Here is a 21,050-nt window from a genome sequence, read left to right as displayed (position 1 = left end):
CACAGCAGTAATTACAGATAAAGACACTTCCACAAAGTAATGACTTTGGGGGCTGAATAGTTATGCAGTCTTTAAATTTCACTTTGCATATCTTCTTTGTAGGTTTTGCTGGCATTCGGACTCCTTCACATGTTCAGTTTCTTTAAAGGTATGAATAGAAAATATTGATTTGAAAAACAATATCCAAAATAATATACACTAGATTATATAAAATTCATATATGATATACACAAATGTGATACTGGTAGGGAGTGAGTACTTCTGCAGGGAGCTGTAAGTGTTCGTGGTTTGTCAGGGGTGACCAGCCATGGTGCTAGAGAACCACAATCCAGCAGGTCATGTGCTGTGTATCACCCTTAAATCACTGACCTGTACAGAGTAGGAATATGTGTGGATTTAAATTGTGTCAGTCAATTGATTCAATTAACTTGGGAATTGCCAGATGTGGGCCTTCTGAGCCACAGGATGCTGTGTTTTGCATTTGATCGCTAAGCTAGTTAATTGAATACTGTATTTCACCAGAAAAATGAAACTGTCCCAGGTGTTTAGAGAATGATGTTTGGAGGGTGATCCCTAAAACATGCTATACTGTGGGACTTCAGGAGGTTGGCCTCCCTTGGTATATACAGTAATAACACCTTATGGACATTCAGAAGGATCAACAACGTCCCCAGTAGGAATGAAAGCCGTGTCATCTTTATAGGCACCTGGCTGGTGGCCATCTGTTCTGGGAAAAAAGAGGTCATCATCTCTGTGCAGAGACCACTAAGAATACAGTGGCTACAGGATGTCTACCCACCTTTTCCCAAGTAACACATTTTGTGCACAAGAGGCTGAAATCAAAATAAACCTGAATTTGTTGTGCCTTTATTTACAAGTTGTAACACACAACTTCCAAGCGAAAAACAAACTCTCCAGCATTGTGAAACTACTTACGGATGAAAACCCATGAAAAATGGGCTGGATACGTGTACACTTGAGTGTACTTGAGTTAGTACTTGGCAGAAGTGCCTTTTGCTTGAATTACAGCCGCAATTCGGTTTGGATATGTCTGTACTAACATACTGTACCACACCTAGATTTGGCACGTTTGCCCATTCCTCTTTAAAGAACTGTTCAGGCACAGTCAAATAGAGAGAGGATTGTTGGTCAGCTGCAACTTTCAACTAATTCTAGGGATTTTTAACTGGGCCACTCAAGGACGTTTACCTCCGTCAAAGTCCTATAGACACTGCATGTAACGTACCGTTACTAATAATTTGTTAACCTTGTTAAACCCAACTTTTTAAAACTCATCGTGGTGGTAACTTTCAGCAAAGTCATTTATCTGCTTGTAATGCTCTTTAACTTTGTACATGCTATGACAACAGACACGAGTGTACTGTATGTTTACGTTGTACTGTATACTTCAAACTAAAATTCAAGATATCTCCAGAATCAGTCAATTACTGCCGCAAACGCATGGACAGTGAGGAGCAGTTTCACCAGTTTAATTTGTTATTAAAGCAATTTATTTGAAAGAGACCGGACAAAAAAGGTTTCGCGGTTCATACAACAAAAGACCACGCCGACAGAAACTAGACGGCCCGTATACAATAAACACCCATTCCCGCAGCACCGAAGCAGCAACACAGAGCCCCGCACTGCTCGTTCTGGGTTTAAAGACCTCACTTATGTTGCCTGCCTGCGCCTGGTTAAAATTAATTTTTGCTTCCACAAAAATGAAAGGCGTCAGGAAAAATGAGACTAGTAGAACGAAATTAGACTTAACTTGCACCCAGAAATATATATGATTGAATGGTTTCTGTCATTTTCACTTTTTTTAAACACCGGCATTACATTGGTCACCTAAATATTTGCTGCGGTAGGGGCCTGAGTTTGGCGCTAGATTTCAGTTCTTTTTGTATCCAGACAAGGAAAGACAACAAATCAGGTAAGAGTTATATATCTATATATATTCTGAGATATTATTTGGTTTAGAGAGTGGCATTTCTGGATATTATTTGTGATCAAAGTAGTATGCATAGTGTAATGTTAAGCATGTTTAATAGGGAAAACTGAAATTTGAGTTGTTTATGTACTAGTGAACTTAGTTACTGTAGTTTTATCTTTTTATTAGAAATACGCACGTCTACTGGACTTAACATTCAAAACTGGAAAATGTTTTTGTTTAATATTAATGATCTTCTCATAATGAATGCCAAGATGTCTATGGAGACGTTTAAAGATGTTACCTTAGCTACCGTTTATTTTGTAGCTAAGTCATGGATCATGTTAAATTGAATTGACGATTTTATAGAAAACGGCATTACGGTACATTTTGATCACAGTTTACATTAATTCTGGGTCTCGGTCAGAGGTGTAACGTCTTGAATAATGTTCCAGATTGACTGTGCGCATCACCACGGATAACAGGGCATTTAACCATGGAAGGTACGTCCGTTTTCTCACCAAGAGTTAATGTTTCTGTATGCAGGTAATTTACAAATGAAATAATTACCATATTGCAAGAAGTAAAAGGTTTCTGCATGCTTATGGATTACTCAGGAGCCTCAAAGTTGTTGTTGTTGTTGTTGTTGTTGTTGTTTTAAGTCTTTGCTATCTAAGATTGAAGTTTTAATCGGTGAATGAGCATTTACAGTACAGTACTCTGTCACAAATGTCTTTTTTTCTTGTCGGAATTAAGTATTTTATTTGTCTGGCCTGCACAACAGTCAACAGTACTCGGAGGTGTTTTATTAACCAGGAGCGCTAAACATTGGAAGTAGTCAGTTGTACCGTAGAGGTGAATATTTCGAAACGATGTTTTATCGCGTTGTAAACCGGGGGCACTGGTTTACGAAAAAAATCATATTTGGCAGGAAAGCATTATGTTATACGTACATATAAGGAAACACGTGTATTCTCGTAACGTATACATTATGCTGTTTACCGTCCGTGATTCTCAGCCTAGGAAGTGGCTTAGTTTTTTTAAAATGTCAGATGTGCGCCCCGGTTTTGTACGACTTCGATCAGTAGTTGAGATACAGATGTAGCTATGTGGCAGCGGCTGTCAGACTTCCTTCAGAGCAGATGAGAAGCAGATCTTCATACCTCAGAATCGGCGCCAAGTCGCTGGTTTGGCGACACGATCTGATTGGTATTCGAAATTGGGAAAATAAGAACTAATTATCACCTAGTAACCTTTTTGTTTTTAAAGATGGCTATATACAGAACTTCAATTACATCTGTACTATTACTAAGCCGTGATTTGTCGTGCTGTTCTATATCCTGCGAGTTGTGTCTTAACAGCTGTAAACACCATAACTTGCAGTCTCAGACTAGAAGGACATCGCATCTGAAGTGCAATAGAAAACACAAAAAGTACAATACCACGCAAGCTCATAATAGAGTACTTCTCAAATGTACCGTCATTTTGCCCAGCTCGCTATGCAGAGAGCTGTCGATGCCAGGAGATAATCAGTTTGAAAGGCAGAGTCAGAAAACAGCCACACATGTTACTTCTGCTTTGCTGGGTTTGTTTTTTTCTGTGTCGCTTTTTGGGAAATGAAAGCCATAAAAGCCAACAGCTATATCACCCTGCAGCTCTCAACTGGCTGCCCACTGAAGCTCAGCAGGGTTGACCCTGGTCAGAACCTGGATGAGAGATCTCTTGGGAAGCTATGGTCGCTGCTGGAAGTGGTGTTAGTGGGACCAGCAGGGGGCGCCCACCCTGTGGTCTGTTTGAGTCCTAATGGCCCAGTATAATGGCAGGGACGCTATACTGTAGTGGGCGCCATCTTTTGGATGAGACGTTAAACTGAGGTCCTGACTCTCAGTGGTCATTAAATATCCCCGAGCATTTCTCGACAAGAGTAGGGAGTTATCCTGGTGCCCAGGCCAAATTTCCCCCTTTGGCCTTTACCATGGCCTCAAAATTGTCCGCATGTATGACTGGCTTGCACTTGCCCTGTGATGGACTGGCGCCCTGTCCAGGGTGTACCCTGCCTTGCGTTCATTGCTTGCTGGGTAGGGTCCGGCTTCCCGCGACACTGTATGGTATAAAGCGGTTCAGCAAATGACATGACGTGACAAAGCCATAAAAAGGAGGTAAGGTGTTGAAAGTTCAGTACACGGCATTTTTTCTTTCCTGCGTAATGTTTTCTTGTCCATGTGGTTTCCTTTTTTCTTTAAAAAAAACGTTGACAGCTGTCAAATCATTGAATAAGGCAGTGTTTACAGTAAGTCACTGTGTGGCCACAATCCTATGACAAATGTTTTTTTTCCACGTACTTTGTTACATCTTTTCATAATGTTTCCAGTGTGTCTTAGCTCATGCAGCTCATAGATGCACCTGTGTATCACACTTTGTTCTAGAGGATTAATTACACGTATTACAAAAAGTAAAAATAAAACAATTGAGCTGTTTTTTAAATTGCATTCCAATCATACCTGTGGTTGCACACAAGTTAGAGCTCAATCTGTTTAATCAGATCAGCTGCTACAAAATTACTGGAAGTGTCATTTTTTTTTTCAAAATTCATCATCAGGGCTTAAAGCCTTTTTTGATCAGATCCTTTCGTCCCGCAGCCTGTGTCCCGACTATGAAATGCTCTGCATGAGCATATGATTCCCACCCGTCAGAAACTGCACAGACTCCCAGTGAAATTTAGAGTGGACTTTGAGTCCTGGACACATACAAGGCACTGAATAGTCTATCTCCAGGTCATCTTAAGGGTTTATTGTGTGAGTGTAGTCCATCTCTTTATATGAGTTCTGCTTACTCGGCCAAAGGCTTGGCTCTGGCTTCATACTGTGGGCATTAACAGAGCTTTCTCATACGCAGTACCACATCTATGGAGCTCAGCACCAAACGTGTTTAGCAGATTTATCACTCTCAATGTTTTAAAACTCGTTTATAAAGACCTTTCTTCTGATTAAATGCTTCATTAGGTTCAGCACTTGGTTTTACAGAGTGTTGTGCTTTTTTGTGAATTCTCTTATTTATTTTAAGTGCTGTTGCACTGCTCTTTGTCTTACTTCAAAAGTAGTCGTAGATGATAAAAAAGGGTTCATTTTCCTGTCAGACATGACATGACTCAGCATAGTAGGGGTGTCGGTGACTTTCCGTGATCACCATTGGTAAGCAAGTTCACTCTCGGTTGAATGCCCATAATGTGCACGAGGATGTTTATATCCAACAGCCTAGTTCTTTCATTATTTTGTTCTATCAGTCTATTTGTTCCATTATCTTTGATTTGATCAGAGTAGTTCATTCTTGATTCCTTTAAATCTGAAAGCTTGCAAAGCATGAGGCAGTAAAGCACTTTGAACAAGTCTGCTCTGCCTCCCCCCTCCGTCCTGCAGGAGAGGAAGACCTGGACCTGCTGGCCTCGCTGCTAGAGGAGAATGAGAAGGCAGAACAGGGGGGCCTGCAGCCGCAGGAGGGGGAGGGGGATGACCTGGAGGACCTGTTCGATAATGAAGACGGAGAAGAGTATAACGAGGGGTCCGAGGAGGAGGAGGACAGGGCTGCCAGGGAGCAGGAGGATGGTGTAACTGCATTGTTTGGAGATGTGGCTGATTTAGAGGAAGAGGAGCCAACCGGGAAACAGTTCAGAGAAGCACAAGCTGAGGAAACGCAAGACAAATCCAAACAGGACTTGGAAGGTATGTAGGTTAAACAAGTCCATATAGGTTGCAAGTAATGTAATGTTGGATTACCCTTGATTTCAAAGATTCTGTAAAACAATAATTAGTGCATATAGCCCCTTTTACTTTCCAAAGCTGTTTCTAAAAGTTAATTACATACTATTTCATGGTAGTGGCATCTGTTGTCCCTGCTGTTAATGCCCAGTGGTTGGTCATTTGCAGCGGAGCTGAGAAAAATGCAGGAGCAAATGAAGAAATTACAGCAGCAGCTGGAAGCCACACAGAAGACCATCACAAGCCCTCCTCACAGATCACTGACTGGCAAGCAGAATGTGCAACCAGGTACCAGGCGCATAAGGCTACAATTATAATGTGCTACAATTATAATTGAAGACCTAGACATGCTATGGATGTAAAAAAAATAAGATGTCCAGGTGTTATAGAAATGTATGTTCTGTATATACTTTAAAATACATAGCTCCATTTTAATGAGTTCTTTTTCTGTTTTTATACAGAAAGGTCCACATCCACTTCCCTGGAGAAAAGTGAAATAAGAAGAATCCAGGAGTCCCCTGTTTTCTCTTCCCAGCTTAATAATATCAGTCATTTCAAATCCAAGCAAAGACCAGCCCATCAGCCAAAAGCTGGAAAACCAGGTGAGGACTGGATCTGTTCGCTGTCACGTTCTTGGCACAAGATCACAAGGGTCGGTCAATAAGCGGGGGCGAGGCCTCACAATTGAAGATGTTACTTTTTGGCCAGAAACAGAAATGATACTGAAGGACTGGATCTTAATGGGATCCGTTGACTTCGGTGATTTGATTTTTTTCTCCTTTGGTCCCTGACTGGCTATAGCGAACCGGAGCCCGCCAGGGAGAAGCGTGTGCCCGAGTTCCACGGCGCAGCCCCCCCAGAGCAGCGGTAAACCCAGCCCCGCCTTGCGACCCCCCCCTCCAGGGGGCACTGTTCCCGGCAGCTCCACACCTGCCCCTCAGGACTGTGCTGTGGAAAAGTTCTCTGGACTCAGGCTGAGGTGACCAGGATTCATTTCACTCCCTCTTCTTACTCGACTCTCAAGTCACTCTTCTCTCTTTGCTCTGTTTTAATTACTTTTTTTGGGTGTTAAGTAAAGGTTCATTCGAAAGCTTGGCTCACGGATGCATGGTTAGTCATGATTTGATACCGGTGTGGTTTTGGTCTTTGCAACATCATTTTGTTACTTTTCCTATGTATATTGTTGCACATTCGTGGGTATTGTTCAAAAATAAGAAATATCAAATCAGTCTCAAAATCAGGCCCTAGCACCAGGTTGTGACGCATACAAGCAAAATCTAAAATGAGCAGTCGTTAGTCATGGAACTCAGTTTTCCTTAGCTCATGAGTCCATGGTTTTCCTGGTAATGAAGCTGCACTGGGCAGTAATCAGGATAGCCAGGACAAACAAATAATGGTTACAATAAGACACAGCGTATTGAATACAAAACATGGAACGTTTTACTGCTGCTACGTATTTACAGTTCTGTGAGTAACAGCGTCCTGCCTATTCCTTCTGTAACTGAGACCCAAAACACTTTCAAAGGGCAAGGAGAACAATGATCCTGCCCAAAGCTAAATAACTCGATATTAAACAGAGGATAAATGAATGGAAACCTGTATCCATATTCTAAATAATGCAGCACAAACATGAAGCTATTTCTTTATCCTGGTATTGTACAAATATATCAAATGATGCGTTCAGGTGGGGAGCTGCGTCAGCATGCGTAGGCTGCAAAGGAACAAGTAATAGGTTTATTCCATGCTGAAAGAGAAGAAAGAAAACAACGTTTCGGCCAGGGAGCCTTCTTCAGGCGTCATATACACCAGGTGTATAAAGTGATAAAGTCCCTTTGCAGAAACGTAAGGTACCTTTCCAGTGCTCATATTAACTGGACAGTTAGTCTGTCTTTGCTTCTTCAGTCTGAATGAAGGAGAAAAACTAGCTCGTGTCCCAGTTACTTCTCGGGTCTTCTTTCCTTTCCTTTTCCCCATGGCCCATCCTCATGAAGGCTTAGTGACCTCGCTCGGAATGATCCGGTCAGTGTTAAATATTGATGTTCTAAGATGTCTGCTTTTCTGCTTTAATCAAGTTAACGATTAGCGGCATTTGTTTTCTCCCCTGGCTCTCTCTTCACTGTCACTGCCTCAGTTGAGATGATCAGATAACAGGAGATATGCCATCCTATTAGAATGGTGTGTTTTTCTTAGAAACTCCAAAGCTGTAGCTGCCCCTCATACCACAGCAATATGTGATCACAGAAAGGAAAGGCACAGTGGTGTAGTAGAATGAGCTGCCACCTCACTGCTGGTCTTACACGTTTTTATCTTGTTTCCGTGGGTATGTGCTGGTTCCTCCTATTTCCTCCTGCCTTCCAAAGTCCCGCTGGTTAAGTTAATGAGAGTCTCTAAATTCTCCTTTGGTTTGTGTTTGTCCTCTGATGGACTGGTATCCTGTCCAGAGACCTACCTGCCTTGCGCTCTGTTTTTCTGTGAGAAGCTCTGGGTGGCTGGGGTCCCTTCCAGGCATGGGTTAGCTTCTTGATAATGGATATGTAATAGTCCACATTTCAATGAATGAAGACTAATACGAGCTGTTGGCGGGACGTGTTCTCTGTAGGAGGCCACGGGTGTCCTCTACAGAAATGGAGTGCAAGATGGCAGAGCGCAGACTGATCCGTCTGTCCCAGCTGCCCGAGAGAGTGGCGCGGGAGAACCTGGAGGACAGCGACTGGGTCACTTTCGGGGTGATCATCAGCAAGGTCACCCCACAGAGCTCCAACAGTGTGAGTGATGCTAACAAACTCCAGGACAAAGGTGTGCAATTTCAGGAAAGCTGACCGTCCAGGAATTAGATACTGTAGGGCTTTAAGAGAACTAACATGGAGCATTAATGTGTCTGCTTAGTGTCCCAGATGGTTTGGTAAATCCATTAAGAAAAAGTATGGGGGAGGAAACCATTTCATATGATAAAATATTTGAAACGGAAAGGCATCCACTTGCATACTGTAAATGGCGTGCAATAAATTGCAAAAACAGATAAAAGATATCAGAAAAGTAGTAAGAGAAAAAATATTATAATGGAGGTTAAATACGTTTTTTTTCAATGTCACAACTGCAAAGAAACAGAAAAAAGGGTCAACTTTTTTCTGAGATAACTAGCACTAGATATTAAGGGGAAAATGTATTATTTAAAATTAGAATTTCACCCCGAGGATGGTATTTAACATAGAAGAAACATACCTCTTCATAAGCTAAAAACAAACTTCTGTTCTAAATAGTATTAGAAGAGCTAGACGTGCTACAGGTATTACAAGCACTACGGGTCTCCAGGTCCTCGTGATTTTCTTCCACCATACGTGAAGAAAAGAGATTGGCAAAATTGCTAATGTGGCACTTATTCATTTAAAGGGGGGCAAGAGAACTGAAATAAGTATTAATAAACCAATAAATATACTTACTTTGATTACATGTGAGGTTATGGAGACCTTAAACCTTAGAATTGCTGAGGTCTACGTGTAGCGTTATATATGCAATATAAGCCTGGTCAGTTTCATGCATTACATTAATATGTATCTTTATGTTTCTTTAGGGTAAAACCTTCAGTATATGGCGTCTTAATGATCTCCGCAATCTGGATATATTCGTGTCTCTGTTCCTCTTCGGAGAAGTTCACAAGCAGCACTGGAAGACTGACCCTGGTACTGTCATTGGGATTCTCAACCCCAACCTCATGAAGCCCAAGGAGGGCTCGGATGGCGTGAGTGTCTTCTCAGACTTCCACGTTCAGACAAGCCTCAATTTAAAAAACATGAGCTTTCGAGTCTTTCATAACTTTTGTTTTTCTGCAGCCATTGCTCTCTTAAAAAAAATCTCTTCTTTTGAAAATGTTTAAATATGAACAATATTTGATGATGATTATTATGAAATATGTTTTTCAAAGACAGCCTGAGGTGCTGTTTTTGTATTGTGAGCTATTCACAGAAATAAGTCTCTGACTTTATTTTTGCTCTGCATTCTAGGTATGTCTATCTGTGGACAACCCACAGAAAATTTTGCTCATGGGTGAAGCTCAGGACTTTGGGACTTGTAAATCGAAGAAGAAAAATGGAGATCCCTGCAGCCAGATTGTGAACTTGGTGAGTAGTATTTTCTGTACCTTATCAACAATATGACAGAGTCCTACCTTGTACTAAGTCAAAATTCTAAAGTGGTGGACAAACCATGTATTTGTAGGGAACCATGTTATAACATTTATTTTTTTGTTTTCTCCCTAAAATGTGTTTATTACTAAAATAGTTGTCTTCTGTGGAGGTATTCAGGGGGTAACGTTCAACTGAAACTAAGTTTATAAGGATCTGTTTTGCCTTCTTGCTCATTTGGTTTACATTTGCTTATTAATCAGGGATCTCATACAGCCATTTCTTGAAGGATCCTAGGGTGTCTACTTTGACTAATGACCTTGTTCCAAACACCCACCTGTTTTCCAGAATGCATATCTACTTTACCTCTGCCATGCATCCTTGTTTCAATCGTGTCCACAGGTGTACAGAGATTCCATTGCTTTAATCTGTCTTTGGGTAGCGTTTCTGCAATCCTTGAAGCTGCAATTCTTTTAACTGCTTTAAACTGCAAAACATTTGTATGCGTGTGGATCATCACGTTTTGGCATGCGTGATTTATCAAGAAAGAGCAATAAAGCAAAACTAAAAAACACTCAGCTATTTTTCCATTCCGTGTTACTTACTGTCTCCTCCAAACAGCTGTAATACATCTGTTACTTTCACATACAGTATGTAAGCACAGAAGAACTCTTTGGGCTTGTTAAATGGAATGAAACCTTGTCTGTCGAGTAGGTACGGTATATTGATATTCAAAGCTTTAACGCTTAGTTATCCAATTAGAAAACCGTGATGCAGTACTCCTGATACTCCAGATGCTGTAGCCTGAACTATTACACCTCAAAGCCAGGAATTACACTAATTATATTTTAGAACAGGTCCCGGAACTGCTAGTGTTGATGGTTTCCTGCTGCAGAGTATTGCTTGATGTGCTGAGGCTCTAATGCCCTTGCCTGTTGTTGCAGAGTGAGTGCCAGTTTTGTCAGTACCATGTGAAAGCGCAGTATAAGAAGATGAGCTCCAAGAGGGCAGAGCTGCAGTCCAGCTACTCTGGGAAGGCCCCTAACCAAGTGAGGAGGAAAGGGGGCAGCCTGAAAGAGAGACTTTGTCAGGAAGGTTTCCACTATGGAGGAGTGTCTTCAGCAGCCTGTGCAACTTCTCTGTAAGGAATCCAGCTGCAGGCTTCCTGTCTGTCATGTGTTTGAAGTTACCGTCTTGTACGCTTTGTCTTAGAAGTAATGGTAGATGTGAGTTTTCTTCAGATCCATGATCCTGCAATAACCTAGGCCAAAGGTTCAATTTTTATTGTTAAGAGCTAGTGGGGGAAAAAATCTGAACTTGAATGTGCGTCATCTTTTTTGTTTGTGTCTTCTTCAGTTCCGCCTCTGTTCCAAAGAAACCAAGTCAGACAACATTAAGTAACCTGTTTGTAAAAGGATCGGACCAAATTATGAGAGACGCCAAGAAAATAGGTAAGAAAACACAGCAGATATTTAATTTTTCTTTACAAGAATACTTGAGAAATTTCAGTCAGTCACTGGAATATAACAATATTGAATTTCGATATGACATTTTGGCCAGCAGATAATCCATTAATTTTCTTTCCAGAGTGTCTAATTTTTTCCCATAAAAACACAAATAAATGTTTTGTTTACAGCAGTATAATGTGGTCTAGCTAGCAGCTTGTATGAAAACTGATAATACGATGTTTCACTGGTTTGAAAATGCCATAGTAAAACAAAAACAAGGGCAATGTTCGAATATTGGCTCCTTTATCAATTATGTGGGTCTTTTCCAAATTATACACAAATTGTCTGTATTAAGTGCCTGCAGGACTTATTTAATATTTCTAATGATACCATCTCATGTTTACACTGAGCCCAAGACGATTTAATTTTCAGATATGGGAAATTACCTAGGGCAATTGACATTATTATTAAATGTAGCTGATGACAATTTGACTAATTTATTGTTTTTTTCTTTTTCTTTAAAAATATTGTTCTCAAGAAATGGATTATTTAGTTTACCTAGGAATTAAGTGAAGAAATTCCATACTTTCGAGTAAGTGGGGGGAAAAAATAGGCTTAAACAGGCAACTAAGTGACTTATCGCCAGAAGGTTGCTTGCTGTAGCACAGGTTGAGTTCAGTGATCTTGACCAGTGGTTCCCAGTCTTGGTCTTGAACTGGGTTGTTTTTATAAACCAAGTATATAAACAAAAGCTGACTGACAACTAGTGATTCCAAATGGAGTAGGCATCAATATTCTGTTGTTTACATCTGGCTTTATATAATCCATAGGCTTCCCTATTGTGTCTTACATTTCTAGTTGGGTACAGTGTTGAGTTTGTTAAGGTCTTAACACCATTAGCCTGATTTATAATGAAGTCTGTGAAAGGAAGTTTTCTTCACAATCGCATAAATGAATGTATGTCTCATTTCCAGCAATGCTGTCAAACGGTGTCACAGGATGCTCTGAAGATTTTAAGAACCTATTGGCCATGCCAACTCCAGGGGCCCTGAATTTGAAAAGGCACTTAAACCATGTAAAACCTACAGGTACTGCACCCTTTTTGATATCTTATTTGTACTTTTTTATCTATATCTTGAGCTTTGCCCTATATCATTTTCCAGCCAGCTGCCCAATGTAGTTTTCCCTGGAGTTAAAGCTAGAATAGCTTTATATCTCATTTTAAAAATAATGCACACATTTAATTTTAAATAATCATGACTAGCACTGGATTACTGCTAATGTGAGAACTGTGATCTTGTTTTAAACACAACTAAATAGTAGGCCGGATGTCTCGGAGACTAAGGAAAAAGGCTTTTTACCAGGAGGTTCCTGATATAAAGGCTCTATCCTACTGCTGATTCCTTACACGTTGCAGGTTACTTCACCTTGTTCTGCAGTGCTCATATGATGGGAACTCAAGGGCATCTTGCAACTGACTAAGTAGTGCTGTTGTTCATCATCCAGCCTTTGTAATTCATTTTAAGTAAAGTGACTGCAGAATAACTAATAACACAGAACATGTACCACTGATGTACAGTAAAACAGCACGTTAACGCCACTGACTAACGTCTGTGAAACGCGTATTCTCCAAGTTAAATAAGATCTCTTCCACTCTCTTGATCATGACATAATCCCTCTCACCCACTGTCAGCTGATTTTCATATGTTCATAAGCAGCATGCAGTAGTGTGTTTAGTTTTGAAATGTAACTATTAAATCATCCTTTTTTTTTCCAGCCGGTTCTAATGGTCAGCCGGGGGCAGCCATTCAGTCAGTATCTGCTTCCCAGCTCCTGAAACAGCAAAAACAGCAAATGCTGGAATCGAGAAGGAAGAGAGCCGAAGAGATTCAGAGAAGGTGGGTGTGTATTTGTATAATGGCCTTACAGCTCTTACAGTACTGTAGTTTTTCAGGGCTGTACATTGGAAATATTTAAAAACAATATCATTGGACTTTAATGAAATTCAGAATCATAGCTTAATTTTATTGACATTGCTTGTATTTGTTAGGAAAATGGTCATCATTTACACTTTTGCTTTAGAAATAGATGAGGTATATATCTTACGTTTGATAGGACACCGAACTATGACACAACCAGACATTGCATAGATAGTAATGCAAGTGCAGTACGAATAGAGTTCACCATCTTAAAGACAGTTGTTGCTGTTGAGTGTTCGACATTCGGGCTGCTGTCTACATTTCTTCTCTTTCTCGCTTCACCAGGTTTATGCAGAACTGTGGGAAACCTGGTGTCCCCGCGACCCCCACCCCAGGGAGACCAGTTCTGTCCCCGAAGGCGGGCGCCGAGTTCCCCACACAAGACAAGACCGTAGCCACGCTACAGACGCCCAAACTGGGCTGCGGCTTGGACGAAGGACAGGACGTCTTGTTTTTCGACAGCTCTCCTCCACCTGCACCCACCCCAAGCTTATCAGCTGCCAAGGTACTTTCACCAGATGTTAAATTGAATTTGACGTGTGCCTTGCTTTGAGCATGTATAACGTGTGTAGTGTACTTCTCTGACCCCCCATATCACCTTTAAGCACATCACAGCCTAGATACTGTAGCTCCATACTGGAGGTTCAGCGCCAGTTGGAGGAGTGGCACAGGGCTCAGAGGTTGTTGCAATTGAGAGAGAGAGACAGAGCTCTGACAGGCTAATCCCACCCTGCTGGCTCAGCTAATTGTGTCCTGCATCTTGGGAAATCCTTAGCACAGTCAGCTCATGACATGCTCCCATGGCTCGAGCCTGCGACACCTGGATCTTAGAGATCAACCTCCGCTCGGGCGAGGGCCTTTACTAGTTGAGCCACTTGCGAGTCCCATTACAACTTTTCGTTTTAAGGCTTCTTTCCTTGTAATTTGTCCGTTTTTCAGGCAGCTGCTTTAAAGAAGTTGCGGGCAAAAGGAGCAGTGATCCCAAAAGCAGATCCTAATGCTGTTAAGCGGAAGAGATTGAACACCAGCAGCAGTGAAGTAACTGCGAGAGTGGAGAGGAACCTGGCGTCGCCTGACAGTAAGTACTGTTTATCACAGTGCTCTGGAGTTTCTATCTTGAAAGCAAACTTCACTAACTAACTAATTGGTACTTTATCTCTATATATAGTGTGTATATGAAACTGCATGATAGATTTGAGTAAAATGGAAAAGGTTGTTAATTACATAGAAAACAAAGTGTACACGACACAGAATTTAATTGGTATGAGACGCCAACAAGGGACAAAATCAGCCATGTTCGAGTTGTGTGTTTTGTGCTCATGCTTTTATGGAGTTTAAATTTAATACAGCTGTCACAAAATGTGGTATTGTCCAGTGTCATATTAAGGGATGCATCTCTTTTTTTTTTTTACCATTCACCTATCAGACGAGCAGCCGGAGGCAGGAGAAGACGAGCCTGCCGCGAAGAAGCGCCGGGAAACCCTGGAGTATCTGGAGTCTGAAGAGTTTCAGGAAATACTCAAAGCCACGTCGAGACACACGGGGGCGCTGAAAGCGGTAGAAATCAGTCTTTTTCTGTTACCCGTGTTGTTCGCGTGTGCTTGTGCACTTCTCTCTATATCTAGATGAGACAAAACATATACTGCTGGATGAAGACTGAGCAGACTCGCTTATTGAAGGTTATCTCCATTTTGGGTGGGGGGGGCGGCGGCGGCGATTGTGCCCTCCTTTCTAGTCCTTCACGTTTATAGCAGTGCAGGAATTTGATTGCTTTGTGAGATGGTAGCCTGCTAAGAGCTCAAGAACTATCAAGAGTTGCAAAACATACAGTCCAAGCTCCAGAAGATGCACAAAGGTGTCCTAAACTCCTGTGTAAAACAAATCCCTGTGGCCTCAGATGGAGAAAGAAATCATTCAGGAGCTTCTGAGGTTTTTAACAATTATTATGATGCTGAAGGTTGTTAGTAGAAGTCATGAGGACGCATGTATAAGCCCTCCTAATTCCTCCAGATCCGAACCTTCAGCAAAAAACAGTACCTAGACTGAATAAAGGATTGTATAGGACAATACTCAGTAGGTGTGATAAATTATGAGGCTCCATATGGTTCTTTTTTTATTTGGACCCCTGTAACGTGCTGTTTTCTTTATTAGGATCCCTAAGAAAAAACAAGGTAATAAAGTAGGTTGTTTTCATTAACTTGTAAGTAATTGCATAAGATCTATGCAATTATTCATCCATGTTTTTAAAAATTACAGTACATATATTTGGGATATTAAATATTTTTTTTACATCATTTTGGTTAAGTGATCATTCATGATTCACCGTGATACACTTGAGGCTTTGCTGCATAGGGGCCAACTCACCTCATTAATTAACATTTTGGCTGGGAACAGGTGACGAAGGGGAGTTTATTCTGTAAAGTGTCAAGCGTGATCAAAATCCAGGTAGAGAAACAGAGAAAGTAACCAATATTATCAATGCCTTGATGCAGTATTTTGGAGATGTGGGATTTAGGTCAGTGCATTGTTTCTTTGTAGTGTCCTCAGAGTCAGCATTTTCTGACTCGGCTAGTCGTCAATTACTGTCAATTACTGGCTGCAGTCTTAGTCACTACAAGTCACAACACAGTCTGAGTAGGAGTGTGTTGTGGAGGAGTGGTTGTTACACAGCTCTACTTGTAGTGTTGTAGTGATTGACATCTGCCTGACTGCACAGTGCTGCACTGATGAAGTCCTGGGAGCTTGCCTACCTCCCTGCAGGCTCATCCTGTTTATTCAACAGTTTATTCAACTTTATTGTCATTAAACTTACACAGGTGCATAGTATAATGAAAAGTGTTTCTCATTAGTCACTCAGGTGCAGTATATAAATAGGACAGAAGATAAGACAATAGACAGTTACACAATAGCAATAATAGTAACATGTAATAACATAAATAACATGTAATCAAAACTGTGCACAATTCTGCAAACAGAGAAAATTTAACAGGACAAAAACAGTGCAAGGTAATTCTTGGAACAGTGCAAAAAAATAGTGTGGTTAAAAGTAGTATGGTTAATTAATAAATATTAGATATTATTATGCCTGTTACAATTTTACTGGGCTATCGAGGGGACAGTACAATTTTGGTTTACATGTGTGTGTGGTGGTGTAGGAGTACACTGGTTGTGGGTACAGGAGGATGTTAGGAGAGATCATAATAAGGTGGAAGGGAGTGGGGGCGTCACCAACTTGACAGCTCTGGGGAAGAAGCTATTTTGGAGTCTAGTTGTGTGCGACTGGAGTGACCAGAACCTTCTGCCAGATGGTAGGGGAACAAACAAGTTATGACTGGGGTGAGTGGGGTCAGACATAATTTTGGTGGCTTTTTTCAGACTCCTGGTGTTGTATATTTCCTGGATGGATGGTAAGGCACTGCCGATGATGTGTTGGGCAGTTTTGACCACCCGCTGTAGTGCCTTACGGTCGGATGCGGTGCAGTTGCCGTACCAGACTGTGATGCAGCTGGTCAGTATGCTCTCCACCGTACATCTGTAGAAGTTGGTGAGGATCAGTGGGTGTAGGTGTATTTTCTTCAGCCTTCTCAGAAAGTACAGCTGCTGTTGTGCCTTCTTGATGAGACTGGAGGTGTTCAGTGTCCATGTAAGGTCCTTAGAGATGTGAACGCCTAGGAAATTGAAGTTATTCACCATCTCCACCGCAGACCCTTCTATGTAGATGGGGGAGTGAACTTTTCCTTGTCTTCTGAAGTCAACAATCAGCTCTTTGGTTTTGCTGATGTTGAGACATAGGTTGTTGGTTCGGCACCAGTCTGCGAGTTGTTTTATCTCCTCCCTGTAGGCAGTCTCATCGTTGTCAGTGATCAGGCCCACGACTGTGGTATCGTCAGCATACTTGGTGATGGTGTTTGTGCTGAACTTAGCAGTACAGTCGTGAACTGTAAATCATCCTGACAGTATAACATTCCAACAAAACAACCCTCTTCCTCAAGAGCTGCTTGATTTCTTGCCAGTTCTTTTGTGAGACATCTGCTTGGAGATGCAGGATTTCTTCTGAGATAAGAATGTGTCTGTAATGATTGATATCCCACTTAATAGACTTCAGCTCAGTTAAATGTTTCTGGGGCGTCTAGGGCTCGGAGACCAGTGAAAAGGCACATGCTTTTTCAGTCTTTATGTGAGCAATAGCACCAAATCCCACAAGTGATTCTGATGCAAAGTGTCACATGTACAACTTTCATTCCTTTCAACAGTGACCACATACACACTACTAACTTGCAGCTTTTGTTGTAGACCCTTTTTTTGAGGACAGCTTAATTAGCACAATTAAATTTTTAGTCCGTTCAACTAAACTCTCAGTGTAGCCTCTGCAAAATAAATGGTATAATGTCCATGATAAGTTTGTGAACGTTACCATTACAAGTGACAAGTTTATTTTGATGATCAGCATAAAATAGAGATAGTGAAACTTTTCATCAGGTTCAGACTACTGAAGCAACTGACTAATGACCTCTAGCTCGTGACCAACTTTTTTGTTAGTGCTCAAAACAGCACATTTGTCCCTATTTTCCTTACATATTTCCTTATAATTTATATTTTTAAAATGATGTTTTAGCGTAATATATGGAAATGTTTCTTGGTGAGGTTGTAACTTGCTGGTGAGTTGATCTTTCAATGTACCCTTATGTGTTTTGTAATGTCAGGTTGTTCACTTTCTGACCCTTAAGCTTTTGCTTAAGTTTGGGGTGTGTTGTTGCTGTAAAATGCCTACTAACAGATATCCTTAAACCCTCCATGTTCCAGGCCGAAATACAAATCCAGGAGCAGTACTTTGAGCCTCTGGTGAAAAAAGAGCAAATGGAGGAAAAGATGAGAAACATTCGCGAACAGAAGTGCAGAGCTGTAACATGTAAAACGGTAAATAGGTTATGAATGATTTGTTTTATAGAAGCCAAGCTATACAGTGCCATAGACTCCGCCTCCCTCTTGTGCTCCTGATTTTGGCACAGAACTGTGCTGATTTTCTGCACAGATGGAGCACAGAAGGATAGCATCAGGGATTCTGTGCTTAACGCAGGGGGCGCTGTCCAGGACGGGGTCCTTGGCTTTTGTCGACAGCATGGTGGTGTAGTGGTTAGCAGTGCTGGGGCCCTGGGTTCAATTCCAACTCTGGGGTGCTGTCTGGGTGGAGTTTGCATGTTATCCCCGTGTTCATGTGAGATTCCTCCAGGAACTTCGGTTTCCTCACCCAGTCCAAAGATAGGGTGAGGAATAGGTTAATGGGCTTCTGGGGAAACGTTGGCCCTGGTGTGAGAGTGTGCATGTTTTTGCCTGTGTCTGCCCTATGATGGACTGGTCCAGGGCGTATCCCACTTTGCACCTGGTTCTTCCAGGGATAGGCTAACTTACAGTGAATTTAGTAAATGTGTATTTGCTTATTTTTTCAGTTTTATTATCAAATGGGTTTTTTTCTTGAACAACTGACTGCACTTATTCCAAGTATTAAACTATCCTAAGAAATCATTATCTCCATTATGTAATTTCTCTTTGCAGTGTAAATACACATATTTCAAGCCCTTGGACAAGTGTGTTGATGAGAATCATGATTATCACTGGCATGACGCAGTGAAGCGCTTCTTCAAATGCCCATGTGGTCAAAGAGCAATATCTCTGGACAGGCTGCCTCATAAGCATTGCAGGTAAAGACAGCAAACAGAACAGACTAGTTACTTATTAAAAGAAATGTAAATGTACTTTTCATGAAGAACGGTACTTCTAAAGTTAAGCTGTGTTACCTTATCATTGAAGAGACAGCTTGTTGCAGATTTTAATTATTGTTTGAAATTGTCATGTATCTTTTTGCATTTTGCCTCACTCTTGTTACAGCTTTCTAACCGTTCCTGTTAATTTTATAATTTCAGCAATTGTGGTCTTTTCAAGTGGGAAAGAGATGGAATGTTAAAGGTATGATTTTCACTCATCCGTAGTATACTATGGTTTGACACTGAGTTTTTTTTTATAAGTTTTAATGAAATAGTTCCTAGAGGTTGTGCAGTTTGCATCTCAGATCTGTCAGTCTGATGATTGTTAAAAAAAGCTTCTTACCTTCCATGCCCAACAGGATCAGTTCCACCCTTGCTGAATCATGCCAGGTTCAGAGCATTGCTTTTATTTAATGCTCATCTCTAAAAGGCCTCTGAAGTTGTATCTGTAGAAATTAGCATTTTTTTCTGACCTGTGATCAGTTCTAATTAAAATTACAATTACAATTATTATAAGTATGCTGTGGTAATTTTAGTCATAGATTTATACTAAATTATTTTAAAGGAACTCCAATCTTAGATTAAACTTGATCTTACCATTGGCTCTAATCTTATCCGTATCCTTAGTCTTAAGCTTTACCCGGCATCCTTATCTTAGCTTTAATATCAAACCTAACCTTATCACAAGAATAGGTGTATTTCTGCATACAATGGGTGATAGGGCCTTCTCTTGCTATGCCCCAGAGCTCTGGAATTCTATCCCCGGTTATATCAGTGTCACCTTTCCTGAAAACTTTCAAATCCAGACTCAAAACCTTCTTCTTCAGGAAGTTTTTTTTTAATTAATGCCTTTGTCTGCCCCTTGGATCATCTGCTGCATTCTAAACCCTTGTTTTCAGTTGTGCTAATTGTGTTATCTCCTTTTTTCTTCTTACTGTAAAGAGATTTGAGAAGTTACATACAGTATAAAGGTGTTATATTAATTATTGTTATTACAAACAGGAGACAACCATTTGGCCCTTATAGCTTCTGACCTGTCCTGTCCTGTCATGACTTTTCCCTAAGCCCAGCCTTAAAATACTCTCAAGGTTTTGACATTATTGCTCCATTTAATTATGCAATCATGAAGCAAGATCAGTGATGTTCTCTGTGTTTCTTTCTTTAGGAGAGGAGTGGCCCAAAGATTGGAGGAGAGCTGTTGTTGACCAGAGGAGAAGAGCATCAGAAATTCCTCACCAGTTTGAAATGATAACAGGACTCGGGACTTTCTGGCGACAGGACCATGTGAAAGAGCAGCAGTCATTGGTTTTTGTTCATACCCTGCCAGCATGTTAATGTGTTGTCCTTTCACGGCCCTTTTGACTACATTATCCTTATTTTACAGGCAAAATGTTTTTATCAACAGTCGTTGATGGGATTTTTTTATATATATATTCTTATAAAGCATTAGAAAACGCCAACATGCATTTATGTGGTGTGTACCACCGTTTTACAAAATCTGAAGGTCTCTATCCGATGATGAAAGTCCTTTTTGTTTTCACTTTCACCCAAGTGTAGAACTTGTGACGAAACTGAGTACCTTTGACAGTTAGCATGTCTCTGAGAAACGTTTTAGGAATGATGTGCCTTTCATTTTTCAAAATCACATGCCAGCAGATTTATTTTTTTTAAATGCAGGAAATGTTTTTATGTATAGTCATTGTCATTTAAATGTATTAAAATCCGTACACATCATGCATGTTTTCTGTCTTTGGGCTTTGTGGATTTTAGCCGGGTTTTTTTTTACTTTATTCCTTCACTCATGGAATTTCTCTGTCTTAAATGTTACACTGAGTTGGTGCTGTTGGTATATTCTCTCTATATATACAGTAGCTGTTCGAGGGAGGGGCTGTGTCAGCATGCGCTGCTGTAAAGGAACAAATGTAGAAAGGAAACACTTGTTCAAGGTGTCACCTGAAGCCTTAACAGCTAGGGTTAGGGTTCTTATTACACATACTGCACCTAACTAGCTATACTAAACTTAAGTGTTCTTATCTTTGCACAAAAATATCAGTT

General features: G+C 40.8%; 1 protein-coding gene across 1 annotated transcript; it reads left to right on the top strand.

Annotated features, from left to right (window-relative positions):
* The first annotated feature begins 1,871 nt into the window (after positions 1-1,871).
* On the top strand, positions 1,872-20,729 carry mcm10 (minichromosome maintenance 10 replication initiation factor). Its single transcript, XM_088645289.1, has 20 exons — positions 1,872-1,933; positions 2,386-2,433; positions 5,347-5,649; positions 5,854-5,973; positions 6,147-6,287; positions 6,487-6,664; positions 8,285-8,450; positions 9,257-9,424; positions 9,687-9,803; positions 10,751-10,947; positions 11,163-11,257; positions 12,229-12,342; positions 13,032-13,152; positions 13,519-13,738; positions 14,173-14,311; positions 14,660-14,790; positions 18,037-18,150; positions 18,787-18,932; positions 19,155-19,197; positions 20,161-20,729. Exons 2-20 carry the CDS (start codon positions 2,427-2,429, stop codon positions 20,242-20,244), a joined length of 2,604 nt encoding a protein of 867 aa, XP_088501415.1. The 5' UTR covers positions 1,872-1,933; positions 2,386-2,426; the 3' UTR covers positions 20,245-20,729.
* The last annotated feature ends 321 nt before the right edge of the window (positions 20,730-21,050 follow it).

Source organism: Lepisosteus platostomus, chromosome 9 (genome assembly GCF_059453375.1).
Source record: "Lepisosteus platostomus isolate fLepPlt1 chromosome 9, fLepPlt1.hap1, whole genome shotgun sequence".
NCBI classification, from domain to species: domain Eukaryota; kingdom Metazoa; phylum Chordata; class Actinopteri; order Semionotiformes; family Lepisosteidae; genus Lepisosteus; species Lepisosteus platostomus.
The sequence above is the reverse complement of the archived record's forward strand: the minus strand, read 5'-3'. Positions and strand labels throughout refer to the sequence as shown.